Source organism: Phacochoerus africanus, chromosome 16 (assembly GCF_016906955.1).
Source record: "Phacochoerus africanus isolate WHEZ1 chromosome 16, ROS_Pafr_v1, whole genome shotgun sequence".
NCBI classification, from domain to species: domain Eukaryota; kingdom Metazoa; phylum Chordata; class Mammalia; order Artiodactyla; family Suidae; genus Phacochoerus; species Phacochoerus africanus.
The window spans coordinates 54,135,595-54,159,748 of record NC_062559.1 but is presented as its reverse complement, the minus strand read 5'-3'; the positions used below and the strand labels follow the sequence as shown (position 1 = coordinate 54,159,748).

General features: G+C 38.5%; 1 protein-coding gene across 1 annotated transcript in view; it reads left to right on the top strand.

The window, feature by feature from the left end:
- The window catches only part of SUGCT (succinyl-CoA:glutarate-CoA transferase), a 650,574-nt gene that overhangs the window by 85,499 nt on the left and 540,921 nt on the right, over nucleotides 1-24,154 (top strand). Inside the window, exon 8 of the mRNA XM_047763177.1 lies at nucleotides 5,624-5,767. Within this exon, the coding sequence (XP_047619133.1) occupies nucleotides 5,624-5,767 (144 nt within the window). The remainder of the gene's footprint in view (nucleotides 1-5,623; nucleotides 5,768-24,154) is intronic.

The following is a 24,154-nucleotide window of genomic DNA, read 5'->3' as shown; positions in this document are numbered from 1 at the left end:
TTAGAGTTATTCTGTATATAGTGTAAGAAGGGAGACCAACTTCATTATTTTGCATTCTTTCACCATTTTTTGAAGACCATTCTTTCCTCATTGAATTATTTTGGTATGCTTGTCAAAAATGATTTGAAGGTACGTCCGAGAATTTCCATTGTCTGTATATCTGCCTTTTGCCAAAACCATGCTGCCTTTTTTTTTTTTTTTGGCGTTTTCTAGAGCCGCTCCCGTGGCATATGGAGGTTCCCAGGCTAGGGGTCTAATCGGAGCTGTAGCCACCGGCCTACGCCAGAGCCTCAGCAATGCAGGATCCGAGCCGGTCTGCAGCCCACACCACAGCTCACGGCAATGGCGGATCCTTAATCCACTGAGCGAGGCCAGGGACTGAACCCGCAACCTCATGGTTCCTAGTCGGATTCGTTAACCACTGCACCACGACGGGAACTCCAAAACCATGCTGCCTTGTTTATAATAGCTTAGTAGTAAGTTTTGAAATTGGGAAGGAACAAAGTCGTCCACCTTTGTTCTTCTTTTTCTTTAATGTTTTGGCTATTCTTTGTCCCTGGAATTTCCACATGAATTTTAGAGTAAGATTTTATTTCTGCAAAAAAGGCACCTAGGATTTGCTAGGTGAAATTGCATCTGTAGATCAATTTGAGGAGTATGGGAATTTTAATGATTTTAAGTCTTTAGATTCATGACAGTGGGGATGTCTTTCCATTTATTTACATCTTCTCTAATTTCTTTCAATAATAATTTGTAGTTTTCAGAGTATAAGTTTGGATTTCTTTTGTTAAATTTATTCTTAAGTATTTTATTCTTCCTGATTCTATTATAAATGAAAATGTTTCTTAATTTCTTTTTTGGCTTATTGTTACTGTGTAGAAATGAAATCGATTTTTGTATAATGCCTTGTATCTTGCAAACTTGCTGAATTCACTTATTCTAAGAGGTTTTTTTTTTTTTTTAGTGGATTCCTTAGGATTTTCTGTATACAAAATTATGTCACCTGCAAATAGAGATAGTTTTACTTCTTTCTTTCTCGTCTAGGTTTCTTTTATTTCTTTTTCTTCTCTAATTGCACTGGCTAAAATGTCCAGTATCATGTTGAATTGAAGTGATGGAGCAGACGTCCTTGTTTTTTTCCTAATGGTAGGCAGAAAGCATTTACTCTTTCATCTTTAAGAGTGATGTTAGCTGTGGTTTTTTTTTCACATATGCCCTTTTTGAGATTGAAGAACTTCACTTCTATTCCTAGCATATTGGTGTTGATTATTTTATCGTAAAAGGGGTTGAATTTTATCAAATGTGTATGTTGATTGATTTTTAGGTGTTAAACTGATCTTGCATTCCTGGGAAAAATCCCAGTTGATGATCATGGGATTGTATAATCATGTATAATCATTTTTATACGTTGCAGGATACAGTTTATTAGTATTTCACTGAAGATATTTTATGTGTTTACATTTATAAGAGATATTGGTTTACAAAATAATTGAAAAGAAAAACAAACAGAGAGATATTGGTTTGTAGTTTTATTTTATTTCGATGTTTTTGTGTGGGTTGACCTTGGGTTGTTTTTTTTTTTTTTTTGGCTGCCCCACAGCATACAGAGCTCCTAGGGCCAGGGGTCAGATCTGAGCCACAGCTGAATCCTTAACCACTGTGCAGGGCTGGGGATCACAGCTGAGTCCTTAACACTGTGCAGGGCTGGGGATCACAGCTGAGTCCTTAACCCACTGTGCAGGGCTGGGGATCACAGCTGAGTCCTTAACCCACTGTGCAGGGCTGGGGATCACAGCTGAGTCCTTAACCCACTGTGCAGGGCTGGGGATCACAGCTGAGTCCTTAACCCACTGTGCAGGGCTGGGGATCACAGCTGAGTCCTTAACCCACTGTGCAGGGCTGGGGATCACAGCTGAGTCCTTAACCCACTGTGCAGGGCTGGGGATCGAACTGAGTCCAAGTGCTCCCAAGATGCTGCAGATCTTGTTGCATCACCGTGGGTGGCCTCAGCTTTTCCTGGACTCATGGAATGAGTGGAGGAATGTTTCCTCCTCTTCCAGGTCTTGGAAGTGCCTTTGTAAAGAGGTAGAATTCACCGTGAAGCTGAAAAAGTCTTGTTGTTGATGTTGGCAGCTTTGGGATTACTAATTTAATTCCTGTAATTGTAATATGCCCATTCAGTTTTTCTATTTATTTTTTGGTTTCAGGCTTTTAAGGAATCTGTCCATTTCATCTAGGTTAATCAAATTTGTTGGTATACGGTTTTCATTGTATTACCATATAATCCTTTTTATTTCTGCAAGATTGTTAAATAAACGTTCCTTTTTTCATTCATGATGCCAGTAATTTGAATCTTTTCTTTTTTTCTTGGACAGTTCAGCTAAAGGTTTGTCAGTTTTAATAGATCTTCTCCAAGAACCAACTTTTAATATTGTTGATTTTCTCTGTTGGACTTCTATATTTTATTATTTTTTGCTCTGTGTTATTTCCTTCTTTTTGCTTACCTTGGGTTTAGTTGACTCTTATTTTTCCAATGCCTTGAGGTGGAGAGCAGGTGATTGCTTAAGATCTTTCTTCTTTTTAAAATAGGTATTTACAAAAACAAACAAAATAACATCATAAAATAGGTATTTACCATTCTAAATTTTCCTCAAATACTGCTTTAGCTGCATCCATATATATGACCATGTTGTGCCTTTAGTTTCAATCATCTTGAAATGTTTTCTAGTTTCTTATGTGATTTTCTTTGTTACTTATTGGTGGTTTGGGAGTATGTTGTTTACTGTCTACGTATTTTTAAATTTCCAAAATGTGCTTGTTACTGATTCTGATTTTATTCCATTGTGATCTGAGAACATATTTTTATGAATTCACTCATTTACAATTTATTTTAGCTTGTTTTTTGGCCGAGGATATGGTTTGTCCAAGAGACTGTTCTGCGTGCACTTGAGAATGTGCACTTTGGTATCTAGTACATATATTTGGTCTATAGCTTTGTTTAAATTTTAAAAATTTCTCTTTTGGTCTTCTGTCTAGTTGTTCTATTCACTCTTCGTATTTGAATACTGACATCCCTGCTATTATTCTCGAAGGGTTTATTTCTCCCTCCAAATTTGTCACTTTCACTTTTTGTATTTTGGTGGCTCTTTTGTTGGGTACATGTATGCTTGTAATTGTTATATCTTTCTGATGCATGATTCTTTTTTCATTATAAAAATTTCTTTTTCTTTAGTAACTTTTTTTTTGTTTTAAGTCTATTTTCGTATGATATGAGAATAGTCATTCCAGTATTCTTATAGCTGCTGTTTGCATGATACATCTTTTCCCATGCTTTGATTTCTAGCCTATTTGTGTCTTTGAATCTCAAGAGTGTTAGAAAGCTTCTTTTTGTATTTCATTTGGCACAAATGGTCATTTTTAATAGTGGCAATGTTGTCTTTAATATATGGATGACAGTGTTTATTTAATGTTCATACATCTCACACTACTATTCTGGATAATGTAATATGTTCTTGGAATATTAGGTATAATCTCCACTTTTCAGGAAATTTAAAATATAAATGTAAAGGATTTATTATGTTATTTATTCTGATTGGTCTGAGAAATATAGCAGAGAAATAGATTATATTAATATTATACTGAGAAGGTGATTCTATAAACTTAAATTTGAATTTGCCTCTCACGTTTTTTTCTTCTTTTTACAGCCACACCTGTGGCAAATGGAAGTTCCCAGACTAGGGTTTGAATTGAAGCTGCAGCTGCCAGACTACTCCACAGCCACAGCGACACTGGATCTGAGCCGCATCTGGGACCTATACCTCACCTTGGGGCAATGCTGGATCCTTAACCCACTGAGTGAAGCTAGGGATCAAACATATATCCTCACAAACACTATGTCGGGTTTTTAATCCACTAAGCTGCAATGGGAACTCCCTGAATTTGCCTCTTATTTTTAATGTGTTAAATAATCTTAAACCCAAGTGACAATATTAATTTTAAATGTATGGATTCATACCACTACAAGTTTTGCCAATAATAATAGAAGCTCTCAGAAGTTTCCTTTTTTTTTTTTTTGGTCTTTTTGCCATTTCTTGGGCCACTCAAGCGGCATATGGAGGTTCCCAGGCTAGGGGTCGAATCGGAGTTACAGCTGCCAGCCTACGCCAGAGCCACAGCAACGTGGGATCCGAGCCACGTCTGCAACCTACACCACAGCTCATGGCAATGCTGGATCCTTAACCCACTAAGCAAGGCCAGGGACCGAACCCACAGCCTCATGGTTCCTAGTCAGATTCGTTAACTACTGCGCCACAACGGGAACTCCCAGTTTCCAATTTTTACGGCAATATCTTCCTTGAAATTGTGTTGAAAAGCAGGGAAAAAAAGTTTAGTTATTACATAGTCTCAATTACTTGCTTCTAACATATTCAGCTATCTTGTAAGATGGTTCACACAGTTTGTGTATGGGCTTCAGAAAAGGCAAAATTAGCTTCTGAAACTGAACAGCAGCTTGAATTCATGAATACGGAAGTGAATGAGTGAATGTATCAACCAAGTGAAATGTGAAATGTAGGTTTTTTAGGTCCTATGTGCAATGAAAGACTTAGCAGAATTCAAGGCAGTGAAAAATAGGGACTGTCTGATACAACAGATTAATAATAATGTTGACAAAAATTTAGATGGGGTATTTATTGTTGGCCTGGTACTGTTCTAATGTCTTTACATATGGGTCAAGGGTTGGATGGTTAAACCAGACCAACATGAATTGGAGATGTTGGCCAGTATTGAGTTTTACCGGTAATTTTAAGGATACATTGAGTCAGAAGAGCCAGAAGGAGCAGAAGGAGCTTCTGGCCATTGAGAGAGGCCCCCAGAACCTTTCTGCTCACAATGACAAAATTCTCAGTCCCAGTGCAGCAGATCAGATCTTAAATGAGGTATGTGGCTTTTGCCTCATATAACACAAAACGGGTGGGCTGTGAAACGTTTCCATTTTATACCCAGAGAGTTGCACAGCTCATGCCTTATGCTCCATAAATCTGTAGATTCTAGGTTTGTTTACTATAGTAATTCTAAACCAGGAGTATCCTGCTAAAAGCCTTTTGTAGATAAATACTCTCCCCCCTTTTTAAAAAGCAAACACCACTAGTATATTTGCCAATTATTAGCATGCTTATAAGGAGATTAGACCAGGTCTTCTGCCTTTTTCCTTTTTTGGGAGGATCTCCTACCCATCAGGCAAAAACTCTGCTGCTTTAACTCATTCCTCGCCAATAGATTAACTCATTTACATCAAAATTCGGTTACGTACTTTTGGGATATAAACATGGTAAAATGTATTAAGAAACTTCAGACGTGTTCCTGAAAGTCTTTCTATTTCATTTGATTTGGTTCGTTTTGGTTGGTAGGAGGTGGGTTGAGGAATACAAATATGCATATATCATCACCACTAACATGTATCTACAATGGCAGTTTATTGCATTTCTTTGTGTGTGTGTGTGTATGTGTGTGCACATCAAATACAATGCTTTCTTCTACTTGATTTTAGAATATTTGAGAAATCGAATGATGGTTTTAATTTTAAGTTTTATTTTATTTTTTCTCACCCCAACCCTCAAATCAGGATGGAGATCCAGTTCGTCCAGGCGTGGCCATGACTGATCTTGCCACTGGCCTTTATGCTTATGGAGCCATTATGGCTGGATTGATACAAAGATATAAAACCGGAAAAGGACTCTTCATTGATTGTAACCTACTGTCATCCCAGGTACTAACCCAAGTAACATTTTTCTTTTCTTCTTCTTCTTTTTTTTTTTTTTGTCTTTTCTAGGGCCACACTCGTGGCATATGGAGGTTCCCAGGCTAGGGGTCGAATCGGAGCTACAGCTGCCAGCCTACACCACAGCCACAGCAACGAGGGATCCCCTTGACCTACTGAGCAAGGCCAGGAATTGAACATACATCCTCATGGGTCCTCGTCGGCTTAGTTTACCACTGAGCCACGAAGGGAACTCCCCAAGTAACGTTTTAGATAATGGTGTAAAAACATGTATCTGGGTCATACTTTTTCATATCAAATTCTGTGGTCACATGTGCAAAACCAAAAAACAAAACAGCAGAAAGAATCTCCCACAAACAACAGCAAAAGCTGTTCTGTATTGGGGTTCTTGATGTTGTCATATTAAAATAAATGGACCATTTTTGTCATAATGTAGACATTGCTGTTGAACCAGAATTTTAAAGAATGTTTTTGTTAAAATAGGTCTGATTTTGAGACTGAAGTACAGTTGTTTCTGTTTTATTGTCTTGTCAACTCTGTAACTTCTTTTTACCAGTTTATTCATCTTTTTTTTGTGCTATGGACCCTTCTACTAGTCTGGCGAAGTCTGTGGACCTTTTTTCAGAATTAGGTTTTTAAATGCTTAGAAAGAGATCCTTAGGATTACAAAGATAGCCAATTATATTGCTATATGGTTATTTCAATGTAAAAACCAGTTTTTTATTATAATAACATATGAGTATTTACTAATACATTAAACCAGAAGATCTATTTAGATTCAATAACTTGCAATTTTGAGGTAGTGTTTTGCACAAATGATGTTTTCAGATACCTACCATAACCATATATGATATGAAAATATGTATAATATTTACTGGTGATCAGGTCATACCTAGGTACTGCTAATACTTCTGTGGTTTGTTGCCTATATTCGTAATGGAAGAAAATGTTAGATTTTAGCTAGTGGTTGATGAAAATAAAGATATTTTTTCCCATTCATGTTAATTACTCCCCAATATTCTTCCTATGGACTCCAGATTAAGAACCCTTGGTTTAGTTAGCGACCAGTTATGTTTTGCTAAATACCGTGCTGGTGGAACAAAAGGGTTATTTAGCCCACTCTCAAATTGACATTTTTCGCCTCCATTTTTATTGGATCAGACTTAGATGCTGTACCATATGTGGAAGTTGATTCTAAATGAGTAATTTTTCAGGGATAGGAAAAAGAGAATATCTGATTTGTGTAAGGAGTTATTCTATGTGGAAAAATTTATTTTATAGGTAGAGATCTCAATTGAAATTTCAGATTTAAATGGCATACATGGGAAAACAATAAACTTTGGAGCCTCGTTCTGGAGATTTTTTTTTTTCCTTTTAGACAAAATTAAGGTGGTGTATAGAGGTAAAAAACATTAATATTGTTGAAGGTGAAATACTATAAATGGATTTTCAACACTAGCTTTGAGCGACAGTCAGAATTTTAATGGCTATATAAAAGGGTAAAAGAACTCTCTCCAAATGAATGATCTAGCTCCTTAAGAGAGAAATAGATGTTAGTTATGGGAAGAAGCTGAGTCTTTTCTTCTCTCCCCTAATTTTGTAGCTATCAGGAACCTGTGGTGGGCGAAGCAGGTAAAAGTTGTACATCCTGTAGATACAAAAGCCACGAGTGTGTGACCTGTGCAGGCACAGAGGACACTGAGCTTAATTTACATGCTCTGCTGTTACTGCCTTGAGATTCTCAGGAGAGGCCCCTCATTTTTCGTTTTGCACTGGTACTCAACAATTACGTAGCCAGTCCTGTATTTGGGACTCTACTTAGGGCTCTTGATCTCTGCCTAGACTGCTTTTCTTATAGTCTGTCAATGATAAATTACTTAGCTTTGGAAGAAATTCTTAGAGTATTATAGAGTTAATTCTCTTCTAGCACCTAACATAGTGATTCACAGACTGGAGGTATATGGCTGCATGGAGGTAGGAGTGGAGGTGAGTAGAATCTTTGGTAGGGCAGTTTCAGTGTGGGAGTACAGAATATGCAAGCTCATGCCTCCTTTGGAGGTGTGTTTATATTTGTTGTCACATTCCACCTTGAAGCTGTAAGTTGCAGGTGTACAGGAATGATGTTTGTTCTTAGTTTTGCAGGATACAGGGGTATCCTCAAAGCCCAGCCCAGTATTTAACAAATAGCAAGTTTACCAGTCTTTTGAGATCAGTCAGAGAACCACTGCTATCAGTGGGTATGCCTCATAACCCTTCAACTTGCTAGGGAAAATTAGAAAAATGTAATAAACCATTGACTTAGGATACCTAGCAAACAACTAATGATGAAATGATTTGCCTTTGGCAAACACAGTAACGGTAATTTAGCCTATTGTACTATAGCTAATCTAGTCAAAGATTGCTAAGATTATTAGGATATTTAAGACTCATTAGCTACCTTTTTACTAATGGGCATTTAACATTATATTAGTTTCAACGTAATGATTTGGTATTTGTGTATGTTGTGGAAAGATCACCACAGTAAATCTAGTTGGCATCTACCACCATGTATAATTACAGAATTTCTTTTTCTTGTGATAACTTTTAAGATCTACTCTTTCAGCAACTTTCCAACGTGCAGTATAGTATCGTTAATCATAGTCACCATGTACATTCCTTTCCTGTGACGTATTTATTTAACTACTGCTGTTTAATGCATTTGACCCTCGTCACCCGTCTTTGCCCATCCTCCATCCCTCACCTCTGGCAACCACCAGACTGTTCTCTGTATCTAGGAGCTTGGTTTATATGATTTTAATAAAAATAAAAACATTTAGATTCCGCATGTAAGCGAGACCACCTGGTGTTTGTTTTTCTCTGACTTATTTCACTTTGCAAAATGCCCTCAATGGCCATCCATGTTGTTGAAAATGGCAAGATTTCCTTCTTTTTTATGGATGAGTAGTATTCCACTGTAGGTACATACCACATTTTATGTTCTTTTCATACCTTGGCCATTGTCATTAACTACCTTTTACAAGAAAAATCTATTGTGCCTTATTTTAGAGGTTTTCACTTACACACCTGCTAATTTATTTGACTCTCATAATTATCATTTGTGGTAGGTAGATAGATCAGGAATTTCTATCCCTGTTTTACTTATAAGTACACTGAAGCTAATGGAGGTTGACGTGCCTGAGCAGCAGAGTCACAGCAAGACTCTGCTTCTGGCGTCCTGCGTGGCTCTCTTTTCCCTCCTTAATCAAGGAAAAGCTTCGGCAGTGGAGGATAGGCAGGCTCCAGCTTTCCTACGGTGAAGCTAAAGGAGAGAGGGCAACGTGAGTAAGAGGCAGAGGAAGCACAAGAGCACTCCACAGCAAGGAAGCACCCCGAAAGCCTGCCCCCACGTCTCACAAGCCTGCCGAGAGCCACAGTGCGGACATGCAGTGAAGTGGGCCCATGGATCATTGTCGTGTTTAGATCCAGTGAGTGAGAACTGCCATGGAATTTAACCCGACAGACAGGTGTGCTTGTTGAAATAGGAGCATTTTGAGAAGAATCGCATTTGGAGTCATGGGATGACTGGGTTTTTTGTTTCAGCTCCAGTCGACTGAGCACTCGCTGTGTCCCAGGCTCTGTGTTAGGTGGGCTTGGAGTGGGAAGCAGCACGTCTGCTGTTCAGGGTTTGCTGGTAGAGCCATCTAAGTCGTGTGGGAAGGTCGGAGGTGACATGTAGTTCCCCGTGGTTCGCTAACAGGGTTACAGAAAGTGGTTGGGCCTCATATGTCATGCTTAGGAATCTGGATTTTAATATTTTAAAGCTTCTGTTTCTCTATCTATAAATTCTGTTAGGTGATGGTCTTTTCAACCAAAGACTGTGTCTCCTTGGATGCTTGCTACCACCGCCACTTTCAGAATAACCTCTATGGAGTTCTCCTCGTGGATCAGTGGAAACGAATCTGACTAGGATCCATGAGGACGCAGGTTCAATCCCTGGCCTCGCTCAGTGGGTTAAGGATCCAGCTTCGCCATGAGCTGTGGTGTAGGTCGAAGTTGCAGCTTGGATCTGGGCTTGGACCTGGTGTTGCTGTGGCTGTGGGGTAGGCCGGCGCCTACAGCTCCGATTCGACCCCTAGCCTGGGAACCTCCATATGCCGCGGGTGTGGCCCTAAAAAGACAAAAAGACAAAAACAAACAAACAAACCCCCCCAAAACAAAGAATAACCTCTGAGCTGTGAACAGTATTGGAAGGTTTCAAAAGGGAGTGTACGGGCAATAATTTATGCTGCAACCTTCCTGTGTACGGGCAATAATTTATGCTGCAACCTTCCTGAAGTGCAGCACAGGGGGCGATGAGGGCCTCATTGTCTGAACCCACCACACCCTAAACCGTTTTTCTTTGATTCTTTGCCTCTGCGTTGTTTGGCTCTGGACTCTTTTCTTCCGTGTGTGTTTCTCCGGCCTTGGGCGTCTCTTTTCTCTGTCTTTCCTCACTTGTCTTTCTTTTCTTCCCCGTTTTCAATCCTAGTCTGTACTCTCTGCCTTTATCCTTGTCTCTTCCTTTTTCTCCATCCTTCATTGTGTGGCGCTAAAGCTGTCAGCCAATTACCATTCCAGATCTTAGGCCTTTCCCCTGTACCACCCAGGAAAGTTTCAGAAGCTTCCAGGAGTTCCCATGGAAGATAAGGGAAGCCCCCTTTCTTAGAGCCCAAGACTATGACTGTTGGTTAAGGGACTCCTCCTGAACAAACCAATGAACCCCTTAAGATAAAGTATACTGCTTGGCTTAAGTCCTTCCTTTTACAAGGAATGCGTTGACTCCACCCCAGCCCCATGGCTGTGACTGGGGAGGTGATTTCCTCAAAGAATAGCATACTTGTTCTTCGGCCAGAGGAGGCAGAAAAGGATGTTGGGAAGCCAAGCAACGAATGTTCACTGTATTAACAAACTGGGTTGTTTAGCGGGTCTAGTGAAACATAAGGTATGAAAAATCCCTTGCATGTTAGAAAGTCTTCTACTTTTGAGCAGCATTAGTTTTATTAGGCTATTGAGAAAATACTTCACGATGTTGGAGATGTGCTGAGATGAAAAAGATGGCTATTGGCGTCATTTTATTATCGTAGTTATTTTAACGTTTCACCATAGAGACATCTGGACTAATGTCACCACGCCTTTTAATTTCAGGTAACATTTATAGGCTTTAGATGTAAAACACAAACCACGAAATGATTACAATCTGCTTTATGTAAATGGGAAGTGCTATTTCTAGATACTTTTCAAAGTAACATAATAGGAAACCTCACCTTTTAAAAAATGTCTTCATTTTCTTTTTTTGTATAATGTTCACTTGCATTAAGCGGATAACATTTGAACTTAATTTCAGCTGCCTGGAAAATGACTGCAGTGGTAAAAAACATAGTTTTCTACTCATTTTGATTGCATTGCATAGGATGACAACTGAATGATTATAACATTCAACATCAGTTGCTAAAAATGAAATTTTGTTCCCCTCTCTGAAAAGTGATCTAGTGTACAATAGACAGATTACACTTGATTTGAATAGTAGCTAATTATTAACTCAGAGATGATTGCTTCAACCACAACAAAACCATTCCTTGTACTGACATGACAGTTGCCGGGATGTGGTTTGCAGTGGGCACTAATTTTTTTGTAGTTTCAAGGCTATAAACTTTTAACCCTTGTCCTGAAATTCTTTGATTTTTTTTTTTTAGTCTTAATATGATTTAAAGTGTCAACTGAAGATTGTCTAACGTCAGCATCTAAACAGTATTCTTTAGATGATACTGGCAAATAACAAGGAAGTGGGTTTGGATGTGGTTCCAGTTATTCTGTTACTCTTATTCTTCTGTTGTGGCTTACAGAAATATCTTTTGGAAGTTTTAATATCCTTCCTGTACTTAATTGCAACCAGGCTACCCTAATTACTGCTACAATGAGTTAGTTTTTTTAGTAATTATTTTCACCGATAGAATGTTTTGGCATTTATGATTCACATCTTTTTTTGGCTGTGTTTGTATATTGTTCATATTTAGGATAGATAAAATTTTAATTCATTATTGTAGCACAATTTAAGGATAAACTTTTGAATTCAAACAAGTGTCATAATCTGAAATTTATCTTTTTATGTCTTTAGATAATCTGCGTTTCTGCTTTTCCTACTTAATCTGTATCTTTAAAAATTTTTATTGAGGTGTATTTTACATATCATAAAATTCACCCTGTTTCAAGGGTGACCATTTAATGGGTTTTAGTAAATTTAGTGAGTTATACAACCATCACTATAAATCAGATTTTGAAATAAATCATCTGTAGTCACCTCTGGTCTGGGTCTTACCCATGAGGCTAGAATGGACATCTCATGGCAGGATGTTGGGCTGGGCGGCCTCAGAGGAATTCAGGGGCTATTCTGACTTCTCTGGGCCCTAGAAAATTTTGCCTTTTATGGGTCTTTTCCTCCATAAAAAAATTAAGAATTATGTTTATAACTGCATTGGTGTAAATATGAATATAGCTATTATGTGTTGTTTACTGTGTTATATATTCACTTTTTTCTTCTGATTTTAAAAGAAATTAAAATGAGAACATTTTTGCATATCCCTAAAATACTGTGGGTTTTAGGCACTACACCTAATAAATAAGTCAGCTCTGGAAGAATTACTTTGAGAATAGTCTAAAGTGTGCCAGATCTATGAGAAAGACAGTCCTGTATTCAGGAAGGAAGTGAAGGCTGAAAGTTGAGATTATGCTGAAGGATGAGTAGAGGATGGAAAGATGCAGAGGCAGCAGTCAGTGACCGAAGAAGTTGAGAGATTAGAGTAGGGAGAGAGAAAAAAAAAAAAAAAAAGATAACAGAAGAAAGTTCAAGAAATCTAGGAACTACAAATTTGCATTTGAATCTCTTCAGGAGCCCAGTGCATTCCTCCCATGAAGGCTCTTGCCAGTCCTATAGTTCTTAGTTACTTATGGCCAGTTTTTTTAAAAAAATTTAAGAATAGTTGATTTAGAGTGGTATGCTAGGGTTTCTTCTATAGCTGAGTTCCTTTTGTGGCTCAGCAGTAACAAACCCGACTAGTATCCATGAGGATGTGGGTTTGATCCCTGGCCTCGCTCAGTGGGTTAAGGATCCGATGTTGCCACGAGCTGTGGTGTAGGTTGCAGACGTGGCTCGGATCTGGCGTTGCTGTGGCTGATTGGACCCCTAGCCTGGGAGCTTCCATATGCTATGTGTGTGGCCCTAAAAAAACAAAAACCTCCAATGTGCTAATTTCTGCTGTACAGTAAAGTGACTTAGTTATACACATATATACATTCTTTTTAAAAATACTCATTTCCATTATGGTTTATCCCAGGAGTTGCATAGAGTTAAATGAATACTAGCATTTAACTAATACTAAGATACGTAAGTAGGAAGGTGAAAACATACCAAAAATGAAAAAGAAAAATCAGACACTTTCAAAGAAAACTACAAAGAATTTTAGATAATTTATTACCCTGTTATTATTTTATACTATGGTTGGACTGAATATAAGTTGACTGCAGTACAAAACATGGTTCACTTTTTTTTTTAAAGAAGATTAAGCAAAATGCAGCTGTATTGAGAGGATGCTCTAGTTTTGTGTAACCAAAATTTTTAGTTGTATTAATGGAAATGTCATATTTTTATGTGACATGGGCCACAGTCAGGGAAACCAGGGCTTTTAACTTATAATTATTGAGAATTACTAGTGAAAGAATATCTCAAAGGAGAAAAGAGTAAAACAGGAAGACAGATTTCATTGTGATCTAATTTAATTCTCTCATTAGATATTTTAAAGCAATTTGGTGCCTTCAAAATGTTCTGAAAAATAGAAGCATAATTAAAATCCAGATATAAAAGAAATAGGAGGAAAAATATCCATTGGTATTGCCAATTATTCCCTGAATTTAGATTTTTGTCTTTGCAGGACCTTGTAGACTAGTGAACTGTGTCAGCTGTGCCTAAAGCTGGGTTTGAGTCTTGGAGTCGCCTCTATTCCTCTTACTAGAGTTAGAACAGTTTTTGTTGCTGTTGTTGTTGCTAAATTAATTGATTCCATCTTTGTCTTTGTACTTTCTAGGGTCAGGAAATTTTATGTGGAATAAAATGTAGCAAATATATCCTTCTGTATTGACTAATTAATGGTGGCCGTTTAGCTGCTCTAAGTTCCAGACCCACCGATTCTTGGTGGACTGACTGTATCTATTTGGCCCCCACTATTATGTCATCGTGCAGGTAAATGATAAGTAAACCATTGGTATCAAGCATGATGATTGACGTTTAATTTCTAGGAAAATCATTTTTGTTCTTCACAGAATGTATATGAAATATAATGATATTTAAAAAAATTTTTGTAGCCTAGAGTCGTTACATACGCTAGCCACATATAATAAGATCTTAATGAGCTGAAGTGCTTAGAAGTTTTGATATTCTGGTTGATTTCATTCTAGATTATTGAGAGCTAAAAGGAAACTGTTTGGTTTCAACCATTTTCATAGAAAATCTTCTAAAATGCTTAACTTAGTTTTCTATTATGGTAAATGCCATACACTGAATATAATTTTCACTTTCAAGGTTATAATTTTGATCTCAACTTTTTCAAACCTATTGATACTCAAAGTAGGGACTAAGAAATTAGGTAGAATCTGCACTAATAGAATCTATCCATCATCCATCAATTAACTATCTTTCCGTGCATCCATACTTGTATTTACTGTATAATCGGGCATACATATCAACGGTATGCCCAATTATACAATAAATGGTAAATAAGCCAGGAAATTTCCCACTCCATGGAATTTACATTACAGTTGGAGATAAGACAATAAACAAATAATAACTGATATATCTCCATAAGGAAATATGCAGTTTGATAAATTAACAGGGACACTTAAGTTAGCCAGGGCAAGGTCATTCAAGATGGGGGAAACAATTAAAGCAAAAGCCTGAAGCAGCACAAAACTTGGCATGTCCCAGGAACCAACAGAAGATTGACCTAGAGATGTCCCTTTGAAAGTTGACATTCGTACTAAATCTGGCCATTTTTTTTTCTTTCTTTTTTTTTTCTTGGTCTTTTTGCCATTTCTTGGGCCGCTTCCACAGCATATGAGGTTCCCAGGCTAGGGGTTGAATCGGAGCTGTAGCTGCCGACCTACACCAGAGCCACAGCAACGTGGGATCCGAGCCTCGTCTGCAACCTACACCACAGCTCACGGCAACGCCGGGTCCTTAACCCACTGAGCAAGGCCAGGGATTGAACCCGAAACCTCATGGTTCCTAGTCGGGTTCGCTAACCACTGAGCCACGACGGGAACTCCAGTCTGGCCATTTCTTAATACTCATCAGAAGAATAAACATGGTGTGTGATGTTTAAATCGTTTAATCCAATAATCTGTAGTTAGTAGGTCCCTTAAAAGTCAAAAGGCAGTAACAGAGTGTTCTTTTTTTCAGGGAAGGAATTACTGGGTGGGTTCTAGGTCAAGCCTGTGAGTTGAGTTCTGGAACTGATTGTTTTTGTAGAAAGATAGTTGAAGCAGCCCAGGGTTTCAGACACTATTTTTCTTTTTGGCCACTTGGGTTGGCTGGAGACTAGTACTGAAAAGGTCGAGATGGGTCCTGAAAACAGAGTCCTGTGAATGTTAATAATAATCACACAAGGTGCAGCATTGGGCAACTGCTGTGACTTGCTGACCTTGGAGCAGAGGCAGCATTGTGCAGACTGTTTGTATTCTCCAGAGCTGAATTATTGAGAGTGACTTTACTAACATAATAAACCTTATATAAGTTCTAAGCACGTAGCATTTATTCAGTAATTTATTTCCCCAGCAGTTCTGTCATTCCCGTTTTACTGAGGCGGAAGCGGCGGCACAGAATAATATTGCAGCTTGCCCTATGTCACACAGACAGTACATAGCAAGCACATTTGGAACCCGAACTCAGTCTGGATGCAGAGACTGCTATTCTTCTACTTTCCTTAACGACATAAGGTCCTCCCAGTATTGATTCATTCGTGTGTTTACTCACTTAAATATGTATTGCGTGCCCAGTGCCAAGCGTGCTGGTATTCCTGGCAATATTATGGTGAATGAGGATAGGTGATGAATATTCTTTAGCTTTTGAGAGGGGTTTACAAATATAGCAAAGCTTGACTTGTCTTTTGGGAGAGTGATTTTGATAAGTAGAGTGGTCAGCACTGAACAATAGAGCTTAACATGGTGATTAGATATTCATCTTGTATCTTGCAATCTTGCTGAGCTGATTTTTTTTTTTTTTTTTTAGTTCTAAGAGTATTTCAGGGATACTAGGATTTTCCATATACAAGGTCATGTCATTTGTGAATAGGCATAGTTTTCCTTCTTCCTTTCTGACATGGATCCCTTTTATTGCTTTTTCTTGCCTAATTGCCCTGAGTAGAAACAACCCCAGTACAATGTCGAATAGAAATAAAATCATTTTCCTGATTTTAGGGCAAAAAATTCAGTTGTTTACCAGTGTGTATGATGAAACAGTGTTGGATTTTTGCAAATGCTATTTCTGTGACTCTTGTGATGATTAATTGGTTTGCATCACTTATCCTATTAATATGTTATTTGCTTATTGATTAACAATTGATTTTTATCACATCAATTTTGCAGTCCTTCAAAAATATCACTTGATTATTTTGTGCAATTCTTGGTATAATTGCTGTATTTAGTTTGCTAGTATGTTGCAAAGGATTTTGGGGTCTGTTTTTTTTCTTTCTTTTTTTCTGATCTTTTTTTTGATCTTTTTTGGGCTGCACCTGTGGCATATGGAGGTTCCCAGGCTAGGGGCTGAATCGGAGCTGTAGCTGCTGGCCTACACCTCCACCACAGCCACAGCAACATGGGATCTAAGCCATGTCTGTGACCTATACCACATCTCAAAGCATCACCAGATCCTTAACCCACTGAGCAAGGCCAGGGATCGAACCTGCATCCTCATGGATACTAGTCAGATTTGTTTCCACTGAGCCATGGCGGTAACTCCAGGGATCTGTTTTCAAAAAGGAGAATTGATTGATATTTGTGTGTGTGTGTGTGTGTGTGTGTGTTTCTCAGTTTTTGGTATCGGGATGATTCCTCATAGAATGAGTTATTTTCTCATTTTCAGGTTTTTCAAGAATTTGTGAAGAATTGGTACTAATTCTTTAATAGTTTTATAGAATTCATCATGAAGCTAAAAAAAACCTGGACTGCTGCTTTTTTGCACGTGCAAGTTTTATGGTGATTAATTCAGTGTTTCTATGTGTTATATGTCTATTCAGTTTTTCTATTATTTAGTCAGTTTCAATAATTTTTACCTTTATAGAAATTTATCCATTTCATTTAGGTTTTTAATTTATTGACATGATTTTTTTTCATAGTACTCTCATATAATCCTTTTTCTGTAAGGCCAATACAAATATTATCTCTTTTATTCATGATTTTAGTTACCTGAGCTCTCTTTTTTTCTTGGTCAGTCTAGCTTAAGGTTTATTAATTTCATTGATCTTTCTAACAAGCCAAATTTGGATTTCATTGATTTTTTTTTTCTATTGGCTTCCTATACTCTATGTTTCACTTATTCCACTTTTTATCTTTAGTAGTTCCTTTCCTGTGCTAGTTTTGAGTTTAGTTTGTTTTTCTTTTGGTGATGTCTTAAGGTGGAATGTTAGGTTATTGATTTGCAGTCTTTTTTTAATTCGGTGTTTTTAGTTATAAATTTCCCTCTAAGAATTGTTTTAGCTCATCTCATAAGTTATGGTATGTTGTGATTTTTTTTCAGTCATCTCAAATCACTTTCTAATTTCCTTTGAGATTTCTTCTTTGATCTATTGGTTTTTAGGAATGTGTTGTTTAATTTCCACTTTTGTGAATTTCCTAAACACCCTTCTGTTATTAATTTCTTGTGTCATTTCATTGTAGTATGGAGGACATTCATTATTTAATTTCAGTCCTTTTAAATTTACTGAGGTTTGGAGTTCCCGTCGTGGTGTAGTGGTTAACGAATCCGACTAGGAACCGTGAGGTTGCAGGTTCGATCCCGGCCTTGCTCAGTGGGTAACGATCTGGCGTTGCCATGAGCTGTGGTGTAGGTCACAGACGTGGCTTGTATTTGGCGTTGCTGTGGCTGTGGTGTAGGCTGGTGGCTACAGCTCCAATTAGACCCCTAGCCTGGGAACCTCCATATACCTACAGAAAAGGCAAAAAAAAAAATCTAAATTTACTGAGGTTTATTTTTGTTCTACCTTGGAGTATGCTCCACGTGTGCTTGGGAAGAATGTGTATTCTGCTGTTGTTGTTATATAGATGTTTGTTCGGTTTAGTTGGTATTTGTAGTAAAATTTTGTGTAATGTTTGGGGAACTGTCAAATTTTTTCTAAAACAGCTGCACTGTTTTACAAATCCCCCACCATTCGTGAGCTTTACAGGTTTTCCACATCCCTATCAACACTTGTGATTCTCTGTGATTTTCACTTTAGCTGTTGTAGAGGGGGTGTAAGGTGGTTTTGATTCGAATTTTTGCATTTCAAGTCTTCTCTTTCTTTGTGGATTTTCTGCCTAGTTGTTGAAAGTGGTATATTTAAGTCTTCATCTATTATTGTTGTATTGTCTCTTACATCAGTTTTGTCAGTTTTTGTGTCATGTTTTTGGTGCTCTGTTGTTGGGCACATATATGCTTGTAATTGTTATGTCTTACTGATAAATTGACCATTTTATTATTATAAAATGCACTAATTTGCCTCTAGTAACAGTTTTGGCCTCAGAGTCCATTTTGTCAGTCTGTTTTTGGTTACCATTTTCACGGTTTATTCTTTGCTAGGGCTGCAGTAACAAAGTTCTGTAGACTGGATGGGCTTACACGACAGAGATTTATTTTTCTCACACTTCTGAAAGGTTGAACCCTAAGGTCAGGGTGTGGTCAGGGTTAATTTCTTCTTAGGGCCATGAGGGAAGGATCTGTTTCTGGTCTCCCTCCTTAGCTTGTAGATGGCTATCTGTCATTCCTTGTGTTCTCACATCATTTTCCTTCTGCACATGTCTGTGTCCAAATTTTCTTATGGAGACATCAGTCATATTGGATTAGGCACATCCTGGAGACCTCATTTTAACTTAACGTCTTATAGTCACATTCTGAGGTGCTGGGGTCAGGGCTTCAACACAGGAATTTGGGGGGGAGTATACAATTCTGCCGATTATCTTTGTCATGTTTTTACTTTAGATCTTTTTGTCTTTGAATCTAAAATATGTCTTTAATAGACATAACATAGTTGGATCCATTTTTAAAAATGCATTCTGCCAACCTCTATTTTTTCTTTGCCATTTTATTATTGTTTTCTATGTCTTTGTCTTTTGTATTTCTCTGTTCCTCCCTTAATGGCATTTTATTATTAAATATTTTCTAGTGTACTATTTTAATTCCCATTGTGTGTGTGCATGCGTGTGTGTATTTTTAATGCTTTATCTTTTTAGGGGCACACTTGAAGCATATGGAATTTTCTAGGCCAGGGGTCAAATTGGAGCTGCAGCTTCTGGCCTGTGTGCCACAGCCACAGCAATGTGGGATCCAAGCTGCATCTGCAACCTACACGATAGCTCATGGCAATGCTAGATCCTTAACCTACTGAGCCAGGCCAGGGATTGAACCCATGTCCTCATGGATACTAGCTGGGATCCACAATGGGAACTCCCTATTTTTAACTTTTTAGTATTGCTCTGGGTGTTACAATTAACGTTTTAATCTAAAAAAATCCAGTTTAGATTAATATTGACATTATTTGAATGGTGTGTAAAAACTTTGCTTTGTTACAGTATAGCTTTGTTTCCTCTGTCCTCTCTGGGCTGTTATTGTTATAGTAATTACATTTTTATACATTGTATGCCCATTGACACAGATTTACCACTACAGTTGTATTCAATTCTTTTAAAAATTATGTGGGAGAAGAAAATTATAAACAAAGTACATTTATACCATCTTTTATATTTACTTATTTAGTTAGCTTTACTGGTGCTCTTTATTTCTTTGTGTGGATTTATGTTACTGTATAGTGTTGTTTTCATTTCAGCCTTTGGTATTTCTTGTGAGGCATTTTTTTTTTTTAAGAGAGGGAAGAATTTATTGAGATAAGAGATGCTGCTGGCACATCAGGATAATTTTTCTGATGATGGGGGAAAAGACAGGTTTGTTAGCAACAAACCTTCATTTTTTGGTTCATCTAGGAGTGTCTTAGCCTCACCTTAATTTTTGAAGAGTCATTTTTCCAGGTATAGAATTCTTTGCTGACTCCCCCCGCCCCCACCCCAGCCCTTTATGTATGTTATTCTGCTGTTGACTGACATTCATGTTTTTAGTAAGAAGCAAGGTGTTCATCTATTCAGGATCTGTTGCATGTGATGAGTTGCTTCTCTCTTGCTACTTTCAAGAGTGTATCTTTGTTTCTGTCTTCTGATGGTTTCTTGTGTTTAGATCTGGAGCTGTTTAAGTGCATCCTGCTTGGAATTCACTGAGCTACTGGGATATGTAGATTAATCTTTTCCATCCTGTTTGGGAAGTTTTGGCCATTACTTCTTCAAATATTTATTCTGCCCCTTTTATTCTCTCTTCTTCTCTAGGGCTCCACTCTCATAGCCATTATCACACTTTCTTTTCGTTCTTAACACAAGAGTTCTTTCAGATCTTTGTACGTATTTATAGCAGCCGATTTAAAGTCTTTATCTATTAGGTACAACACCTGGGCTTACTCAGAGACAGCTTCTGTTGCCTGCCTTTCCCCACCCATGAATGGTCATACTTTCCTGTTTCTTTGCATGTTTCATATTTTTTGTTGTTGTTGAAAACTGGCTATTTTAAATAGTAGGATGTAGAAACTGTAGGGTTCAGATTTCTCCCTGCCCAAGAGTCGTTTTTTGTTGCTATTTGTTGTTATTGCTGTTTGTTCGTTTAGTGACTTTTTGAATGAATTTTATAAAGTCTTCATTCTTTGTCTTGTGAAGCCGCTATGCTCAGTTAGCTTCGTGGCCAGCTGCTGATTAGGCGTAGAATTTCTTAACTGCCTTCCTCTCCTGGCCTTTGCTGAGATGCTGTGTGTGTGTCGGACAGTGTTTACAGCTCTTCCTTCACTCATGCTTGTGCAGAACTCAGGATTGGCTCTAAGTGAAATATTAGGCCTTCTGAGATAGCTCTTGCGCATGCACACAGCTCTGGAGTCCCAGGAACATGTCGGAGCTTTCCAGTATTCCCTGTGGTCATCTCTTTACCAGTGTTTCCTTTTAAGTTCTTGGCCATCCTCTTGTTGCTCAGTTGGTATTTCCACCTTAGCCAGCTGTGAGGTTGAACAATGACTGCTGATTGCTTTTTACAAATGATCTGAGGATAGCCATTTTTTTTTTTTTTGTCTTTTTAGGGCCATACCCATGGCATATGGAGGTTCCCAGGCTAGGAGTTGAATCGGAGCTATAGCCACTGGCCTATGCCACAGTCTAGCAGCGTGGGATCCGAGCCGCATCTGTGACCTACACCACAGCTCACAGCAATGCTGGATCCTTAACCCACTGAGTGAGGCCAGGAATCAAACCTGCGTCCTCATGGGTGCTGGTCAGATTCGTTCCTGTTGAGCCGAGATGGGAACTCCCAGGATAGAGATTTTTGTACTGAGTAAGCTCTGAGGCAAGTCAAATAGAGCAAACTGGAAAATGGGCCTTTTCCAGGATGTTGCCAGACAGGTTAAATAGTGACAAGTCTCTAGTGGTAGTGTTTTTTTCCATAAACTTTAAACTTAATCTGCTCACTTCTGTGGCTTCTGGCTTTCTGATATTCATAGTTACTGAGACTGTTGGTTTTTAAGGCTCTGGAGCTGGTCGAGGCAGATGGCAATATAGCAAAGCTTGCTGTTCTCCCCTAAATTTAATCTTTTTTTCTTGAATAATCATTCCTCAGTTGTTCCAAGGTTTTGATTAAGTTCTAGAATTGTGACAGAGTTGGTTGTGAGAATTTGGCCTGCGTTACTGCTCTGCGGTAGAGGTGATTGCTTCATCTTTTTTGAAGTTGCGTTAGGTTCTCCAGACAAGCAGACCAATAGGATGTATACATCACTCTCTGTTCGCACCCCCCCGCCCCCACACCCTGTCCTGTGTGTGATACAGGACAGCCAGTGCTGTGATGCGGAGTGAGGCTGCTGTTGTCCAAGGGCGGGAGAAGCTGGAGGCCCCAGCTCAGGCCGAGAGCGAATTGGCCCTTCCTCTGCCTTTTTGTTCTGTTCAGACGCTTGTCTGATTGGATGATGTCCCCTCAAATTGGTGAGGGATTTTCATCGACTCTCTTCAAATGCTGATTTCTTCTGGAAAAACTCTCACCCAGAAATCTGGGCCTCCCTCAGCCCAGGCAAGTTGACACATGGAATTAACCATCTCAGAAGTGCTATCTCTCTAGGTATGTAATTTAAAGTTTTCCACTAGCCACATTAAAAAGTAAAAGAGAGCAAACGAAGTTAATTTTAATTATATCTTTCATTTAACAAAATATACCAAAATATTTTTATTTCAAAGTGAAAAATTGATGAGGGGATATTTTACTTTTTTTTCTGGACTAGGTCTTTCACATTTGATGTGTTATACTTATAGCACATCTTAGTTTGGAATGTCCTCATCAAGGACTCAGTAGCCACATATGGTTAATGGCTATGGCAATGACAGTCTCAGAACACAGAAGAATGGGTTAGAGGTATTGAAATTCCAGTATTTCCTTTCTTCCTTCCCAACTTGTGTGGAAAGTGAAAAGCAATGTTCAGCCATAACCATGTCGGGTTTCTGCTCGTTGTCTGCTACTGCCTGGGGCAGACCAAACAACCGTCCTGAAGGATGTCTATGCCCTCGTTCCCAGGACCTGTGAACATGTTGCCTTACGTAGTCAAAGGAACACTGTCGATGTGATGAAGCCAAGACGTTTGACGTGGTTAGATTACCCTGGACTATCTGGGTGAACCAGATGTAGTTACAAGGGACTTTATAAATGGGAGGCAGGAAGATCAGAGTCAGTAGTCTGAGATCTGACAGTGGCAGCAAGAAGGTGGAACGATGCTAGGAAAAGGAGCACACACCTAAGAAGTGCAGATGGCCCCTAGAAGCTGGAAGGTTCAAGGAAACGGATTCTCACTTGAGAGTCTCCAGAAGGAACCAGCCTTGGTAACACCTTGACAGTAGCCCATGAAAGTGGTTTAGACTTCTGACCTCCAGGACGATGAGATAATAAATTTGGATTGTCTTAAGCCGCTGAGTTTGGGATAATGTGTAACAGCAGCAGTAGGAAATCAATCCACCACCCTAGCAGGCCAAAGCAGCTATGGAAAGTTTTGGTTTTATATATAAATTTTAGTTAATACAGGAAAACACATTTGCTGTACAAGTGAAGGTCCACATCAGTTGTGATTCAAGCTTTACATCCATGAGTATTGAGTAATTTTGTATTTTAGATGGATTTTCATGGGGCAGGGGTTAAAACATGCCTGAGAGACGATTGCCAGACATTTCAGGGCAGCTCTAGATTCCATACCGTTAAAATATCTCTAAAATTCCAAGAACACTGTGTCTTCCCGGTGGGATAGTTTGTTTTCAGATGGATCAATTCTTCCTAAAACTGAGCCGCACTCAGAGGGGAGGCGATAATGCCGATACATCCTGAAGACTTATCTAAAGGAAGCTGCCGAAACTTGAGACGTGCTTTGAAATCGTGCAGGTCGTTGACTCTTTCCTGAGATGATGACTCTTCCTTCCCTCTGAACAGCTTTGTGATTCTTCTGTGTGTTTGATTCTGCTGAACTCAAGCCAGGCTGCAGCAGTAGAATGAGTGCCTTCTCCTTTTGCCTCTGTGCAGTCAAGCAGAAAGCCCAGTTTGAGTCTGAAATTTGTACTTCTTTGGGTAAGGACATGCTTTCACAATTCTGTAACTCTAGTTTCAAGTTCACTGTATTCAGATGTCATCTCAAGTTTAATAATATACTATCTTATAAGCCACTGAGGGAAAACGAAGTGCATCTTTTTTAACCCCAAAAGGGCTTGACTTGAGAAAGGAGCTTGCTGAATCATTTTCTTTCTCTGACACTGGTACCTGATTGAAAATTTAGTTTGTTTCGACACACATTCTACTTCAGCATCTTCTAAATATCCCCAGACTGTTGGAGATTGATTTGTAATAATAGGAAACAATCAGCCAGTATTGGCCAATTCTTTCATCAAATTATGTAATAAAACTGATTTGCAGTATTCAGAGCCTAAGTTTTCTGTCAGTGAAGCCTGGACTTAATAAGTGTTCTTGTTTGACTCAAACTAACTGTCAAAAACCTCCCCTGTCTTTTTTTGTATATA